This window comes from Rhagoletis zephyria, unplaced genomic scaffold (assembly GCF_001687245.7).
Source record: "Rhagoletis zephyria isolate East Lansing unplaced genomic scaffold, Rhagoletis_zephyria_1.1 Rzeph_scaffold_22310, whole genome shotgun sequence".
Classification (NCBI taxonomy): Eukaryota; Metazoa; Arthropoda; class Insecta; order Diptera; family Tephritidae; genus Rhagoletis; species Rhagoletis zephyria.
Window position 1 is genome coordinate 12 of NW_016179368.1, and position 6,914 is coordinate 6,925.

A 6,914-nucleotide genomic window follows, 5' to 3' on the forward strand; every position below is an offset into this window, starting at 1 on the left:
AAAATAAAATAAAATAAAATAAAATAAAGTAAATTAAATAAATATAAATTAAATGAAACAAATACATAAAAAAGTTTATAAAATAAAATACATTAAAATTTTTGTTATTTAATCTATACATAGCATAAAGGAAAGTCAAGATTCTTTGAATGCGGTAATCTCGAAAACTACTGAACGGATTTTGACGAGATTTTCTCTAATATACTCTGTATCGACAGGAGAGGGATCTTTTTTTTACTTAGAATTTTAATAGGGTTGCCACCTGCCTAAAAAACTATAAGATNAGGGCTGCCACCTGTCTAAAAAACTATAAGATCCGCACCGTTCGTTGGATTACAAAAAATGAGGTGTCAAATGAAAGGGATTGGCCTCTAATTTTTTTTTAATAGAGTTGCCACATGTTAATAAAAATACTATATTCAATCATAATAAGCGTATGCATCAGTTCTGTACCGTCACTGTCAAACGAAAAGACTTAGCCTCTACATGCGCAATGATGTATTATTTTTCTGAGTAGGGTTGCCACCTACTAAAACGTTAAAAGATTTTCGCCGTTCGTTGGATTACAAAATGAGATACCAAATTAAAGTGCATGGCCTTAGCGTGTACAAAAGCTTTTATTATTTTTCAAGTAGGGTTGCCACCTATTTAAACTTACTATCTTCTATACATAGGAGAAAAGGAAAGTTGAGATATTTAGACCACGCCACTGAACGGATTTAGACGAAATTTTTTAAGTATAATCTGTATCGATAGGAATATTATTTTTAGTCTTTTGAGTGCCTATAGGATTGCCACCTGTCTAAAAAATTATAAGACCCGCAATGTTCGTTGGATTACCAGAAATGGGGTGTCAAATAAAATGGCTCGGCTCTTAGATGTTCAATAATGTATTACTTTTTGAGTAGGGTCGCCACCTATTTAAAAATTACTATTTCATTCGAACATGGTATGAATAGAATAAGTGAGATGTGAAGTGAAAAGGCTTTGCCTCCACATGTTCAACAATCATAAAAAAAGACATATAATACGTGAAGGCGCACTCTTTTCAAAATAGTTTTTCTTTTGTTAGGTGCGTAAGGAGCTGATGCTTTTTTTGTTTGCATATGTAAGCATGTATGTACATCAGGGTGGTCCAAATATAGTAAAGTCAAAATTGTAATGCTCTCACCCCTAGGATTGTTCTATATCGAAAAAAAGTATACGCCTATTTTTTTACTTTGAAATCAAAAAATATTTAGAGGTCGCTAAAATTTGTCCCTGTATTTTCATATGGGAAAAATAAATTTTTTCGTAGAAATGGTATAGAATTCTTGAAAGTCAATATTTTTGATCGGAAAACTCTGGTTCTCTTCAGGAGACTTTCAAAAATAATACCCCACTGTGTGTTTAACCATTTTTTAATACTAACGATTTTTTATTGGACGCCCCATTGCATTTTTTGGGGTTTTTGTGTGTTTTTGGCAGAGCTATAAATTATAATTGCAATGAAAAAATGGTTAAATAAAAAATTGGGTATTATTATCGGGAATCTCCTGCAGATAAGCAAAGTTTTCTGGTAGCAAAGTATTGTTTTTTAACAATTCTATACCACTTCTACCTATGCTGAATGGGGTCTTTGAGCGACCTCTAAATATTTTTTGATTTCAAAATAAAAAAAATTGGGTTATACTTTAGAACAATCCTAGGGGGTGAGAGCATTAAAACCTTACTTATTTTGGACCACCCTAATGTACATACACCCACTATAATTGTTCTTAAAAGTTCAGTCAAAAATATTTGAAACACAAAATTTAAATAAAATACGCTTACTGCGATGTTTTTGTTTAGTTTCTTCGCGTATTTCTTTCCTCTTCTCTACCTCGCTAATTTGAATATATGTATGTACATCTATACATAGTATAAAGAAAAGGCGAGATCTATTTTAACCACGCTACTGAACGGATTAAGACAAGATTTTTTATGTATATAATAAACGAAGTACGTGATGACATATAATTTTTTTCTCCAAATACGTAAATGTACATTCATATGCATACATCCGTGGCCGGCTAGTTAAAAATAAACTAAACCAACTAAATTGTATTCAATCAAATTAAACTAAATTAAATTAAATCAACTTAAATTGATTAAGTTAAATTTGTAAATGAAATAGACTAATAAAATGGTTGCAAGTTCGTAGTGTGTTAGCGCATCTTTGCAAAAATGTCTTCAAATATGTATTTACATGTTGTAAATATGCATCTACATACATTTATACAGTGACTCAAACAAGTGACCCCGTGTTGATTTTTTTAAATTTTCGTACTGTTTTTCGAGTAAAATTTTTTTCGTTATTTTTTTTATGAAAATATTTTCCAATCTTTAACGAAACCCAAATAAATCACCGTTTCAAACTTTATAAAAAATTTAAGAAAATTCAACATATTTTCATCAAAATTTCATCTTTTAAAACTGAATCTTTAGAATATTTTTGGGTATGCAGTTTTATAACCCACGCAATTTTAGTCTGATGATTCGCAAAAATCAACGCCATTTTTTAGCCGGTTGAAACTTGCATTTTATTAGAATAAAAAATGTTCTAAAGATTCAGATGAAATTTTGATGAAAATGTGTTAAATTATCCTATATTTTGTTATAAAGTTTGAAACTGATATATATATATGTATATGGTTAACCACCAACCAATAAGATTTAGCTCGAAAAACATTACGAAAAAAAGAAATCAGAACGTGGTCACTTGTTTGAGTCACTGTATGTAGGTAAGCATGCAATTGTGAAAACCAAACGAATGCACCCTCATTTGGCATTTAATATGCAATTAATCTAATCTAATAAAATAGACAAACACACAAAAGATTTAAAACAAGTGCTAAAATTTTATAGCTTTAAATAGAACATGCATTCTTATCTCGCCGCTTTCGTGTTGTGATTTTAGCCCTCGCTACTACATACATACACTTACCTATTATCGTTTTTTTTTTTATCTTGCTCCCCTCTCTTAGCCGCCTGTACCATATGGCGCTTGGACGGGAGAACGACTGGCTATACAAGATTCAGAGCTATGCATGCATCGTGATCCTTTCAGACGACAATTGGAAATCGTCGGCAGTGAGGACTGTCTCTACCTAAATGTGTACGCTCCAGAGGTGAGTTGCTGTATGCGCCTAATATCCCTATCCCATGATATTCATAAAAATATTACATTTCTTGAAAGGAACCCAAAACTTCGACACCTCTGCCGGTTATGGTCCATATACATGGCGGTGGCTTTGTAAGTGGCTCTGGCGTAAGCAGCTTCTATCCGCCAAATTATTTGCTCGATCATGATATCATACTCGTTTCGGGCAATTATCGTTTGGGTCCACTCGGTTTCCTTAGCACTGAAACTATAGATTGTCCTGGCAATTTCGGACTGAAAGATCAGGTGGAGGTTTTGCGTTGGGTACAGAAAAATATTGCCGCATTCGGTGGAGATCCAAAAAGTGTCACAATTTTCGGTAATAGCGCTGGTGGCGCTAGCGTAACATATCAATTGTACTCAGACTTAACGAAAGGTATGAAGGCATGTAATTCATCGAAAAATTATACATACGTACAAATACAAATGCAATTTCAGGTCTCTTCCACAGAGCTATCGTTCAATCGGGTACCTATTTCAATCCGTGGGCACAGCCAGAGCACAAGGGCGTTGCCGCAAAGCGTGCTCGAGAGGCGGCGCAAATGGTTGGCTGTAATCCAGCGGAGAAATGGCAAAAAATACTGCGCTGTCTACGCACCAAGAAAGCTAGCGATATTGTCGCTACGCTTTATGAATTTTTTGTTAGTCGTCGAAATATTTACCCGCCAATAACTTACCAAAAACTAAATGCACGCTTTCATTTGTTTTTCCTCATTTAGGAATTCCAATTCGATCCTATGGTGCCATTTCAACCGGTCGTGGAGCCAACACATAAGGGCGCCTTCCTCACCGTTTTACCGCGCGATGGCGTGGTACCACATGGTTTTTCCTTACCACTCATGATTGGCGCCACCTCCGAGGAGGGTTTGCTTAAAACTGCGCCGTTACTCAATCTGCCTGGCCTCTTGGAAGAATATAAGCAACAATTTCATACAGTTCTACCAATCGAACTGCAATACGATCATCATCGGCCAGAAGTGCGTGATGAGATTACGCGAAAGATTGAAGAGCTCTACTTGAAGGAAGGCCATAACTATGGCAAACGCAATCATCAAAACCTTACCAACGTAAGTATTTTTCGAAAATAAATTCACCAGGTTCAAACCGCTAACCTTTGTCTTGTTTGACAGCTCCACTCGGACGGTTGGTTTTTAGCTGGTATTGATGAGTATATCCGCCAGCGAGTGGAGGCTCAGAGCTCCTTAGATTTGCCACCTTTCTACGTATATCTCTTTGAACATCGCGGTCCAGCGAGTTTGACGGAAATTATAAATGGTGGAAGCGAAGATTATTATGGTAAAGATAGCTATTTTATTGTGACATTTTTAACAAGTTAACATATCTACATGCATATATACGGCAGGTGTCTGCCACGCTGATGAATTGCAATATCTCTTTCCGCTGGGACTCAAACTATTCATAACCGCTTCGCCAACTGCAAATGACTTACAATTGCGTGAGGCTATACTTCAAATGTGGGTGAATTTTGCCACAGAAAGGTGCGTCTTCAAAATATTGATTCTTGTTTTTTTTTTTTTTTTTTTTTGTTACTTACTCAAATCATTTTCACAGCAATCCTACGCCTGCGCAATCTGCTCTTCCTCATTGGGAGCCCGTGACTGGATATCCCGTGAATTATGCCCATTTGGGACACAAAATACCGGAAGAGTTTACTATACTACAAATGGAACGTGGTATCTATAGGAATCGCATGGACTTCTGGCGCCAACTTAAAGCCCACATCCCGGCAGAGCAGCGCGAAACAAAATTGAGGGACGAGCTATAAGCGATGGATAAGCAAGTTTTACTTAATGCCTTCGCGTTTGTTAGGTATATCGTTGTAAAAAACTTTTCTGTAGCAATGCTGAAAACAGTATTTAATAATTTCTTATGCCTATATGAATTCGAAGTCGGGTCACAAGTTTAACCCTGTACATTTACTAACCTAATAAATTTTTTCTTTAAAAACATCTTTTTCGTAAAATTAATTTTGGAAATCGTAGACATTTTTTAAAATGTATTAAGTCAAAGCTTGTAATTGTTGATATTGTGTTCTATGTTTAGACATACAGCCTTCCAGAAATAATTTTCTGTGAGATTCTCATACTTTACTTATCTTTCCCCCTACGATTTTCGAGTACTTAAAAAGGGTCTTTTTGTCTTTCTGGTGATTTGAGTTAGTACACTTTTGAAGAGCAAATGTGAAATATTTCACTTTTTTCCAAAAAACGCTCTTTTTTGGACCTTTCGAAATAAAAAACTGTTTGAATTTTAGGTTTATGTTAGTTAACTCGATCGATAAGAAACTACATAGACCAATTACTTGCCCATAATGGTGCCAAGAGTAGTAGGAAGAGGCGTTGGCTTTCAAGCATTAATCGTAATACAATTTTTGTTTTTACAAATTGCCAGATCCAGACGAAGAAGAGGGCATTTCTTTCACTTTTCACTTGTTCTACCTTAGCTGCGAGAGGCAGTGTTAATCGGCCGATGCCGAGGCTAGTATCTACCATTTTTTGCCGATTCTGTAATGAGGTAATGTTATTTATGTAGTTATTTGATTATGTTTCTCTTTGTTTATTATAGAAGTTTATAAAAGTATTTGTTCTTGAAAGATGATTCGGCCGATTAAATCCTGAATGCAAATTCATTCCAGAAGAAATACTTTTATAAACTTTTATAATAACAAAAGAAAAACGTATTCAAATAACTAAATAACATTACCTCATTCAAGAATCGGCCAAAAACGGCCGGTGCCGATTTTGTTGACCACATCAGCGGAGAAAGAACGCCACCTTGATAGAATCAAAACCCTCCAGCAACACCTCTGTGCAAATATTCTTGAAACCTTCACAAGTATCGAGGAATACCCACATAGCAAAATTTTCATGACGTAGGGTCATTTTCTATCTGTAGTAATGCACTATGGATAGCTATTTCTGTGGATTGTAAATTGTTCATGACAATGTCAGCGGTCGATGAGGCGGCCCTTGGTGTATTCGAGAGAAAGATCTATGTATTTATACAATGATAATGTTCATTTTTTTTGTGAAGCAAATTTTTATTAAAAAAACAACGGGTCTCAAGTTCAAATAATTAAAATTGCTAGGCCACAAATAGCATTAAGTTAATGATAGTAGTATGGTAATCGTAATTGAAATGATAGTTATGCAGCCTCATTGCGAGAAAACTAAATTTTCGACTCGACTAGTGTATTAGAACGGAAAAACTTGGCACCACTACATAGTTTTCGACGATTTTCGTCGTTTACTTATTTCTTCAGCACGACGATAGACAATGCCAATGTTGTCGAGTCGTACAATTTAGCCTAATTTACGACTTATGCAATGAGGCTGATAATTGGATTGGTAATGGTAATTGAAATGATAATTATAATTGGATTGGTAATGGTAATCGTAATCGAAATGGTAGTTATACTTGGATTGGTAATGGTAATTGAAATGATAATTATAATTTAATTGGTAATGGTAATCGTAATCGAAATGGTAGTTATACTTGGATTGGTAATGGTAATTGAAATGGTAATTATAACTCGATTGGTAAGGGTAATAAAATGATGATGATGATGGTAATACCCTTCGGGACAACTGACTGATCGCTGATGAATCATCTGAGTATCACACACACACTTTCCTGTGAGTGTGATTTTACATATCCGTTTAAAATATACTGTTTCGTTCTCGCTAGTACACAGGATTGTTCATACTTGCAT

At 35.1% G+C, this 6,914-nt stretch overlaps 1 protein-coding gene across 1 annotated transcript; it reads left to right on the forward strand.

The window, feature by feature from the left end:
- Positions 1 to 2,942: 2,942 nt before the first annotated feature.
- On the forward strand, positions 2,943 to 5,151 carry LOC108381372 (venom carboxylesterase-6-like). The gene is made up of 7 exons (XM_017637789.1): positions 2,943 to 3,149; positions 3,218 to 3,557; positions 3,620 to 3,822; positions 3,901 to 4,248; positions 4,312 to 4,477; positions 4,545 to 4,680; positions 4,754 to 5,151. Exons 1-7 carry the CDS (start codon positions 3,069 to 3,071, stop codon positions 4,965 to 4,967), a joined length of 1,488 nt encoding a protein of 495 aa, XP_017493278.1. The 5' UTR covers positions 2,943 to 3,068; the 3' UTR covers positions 4,968 to 5,151.
- The last annotated feature ends 1,763 nt before the right edge of the window (positions 5,152 to 6,914 follow it).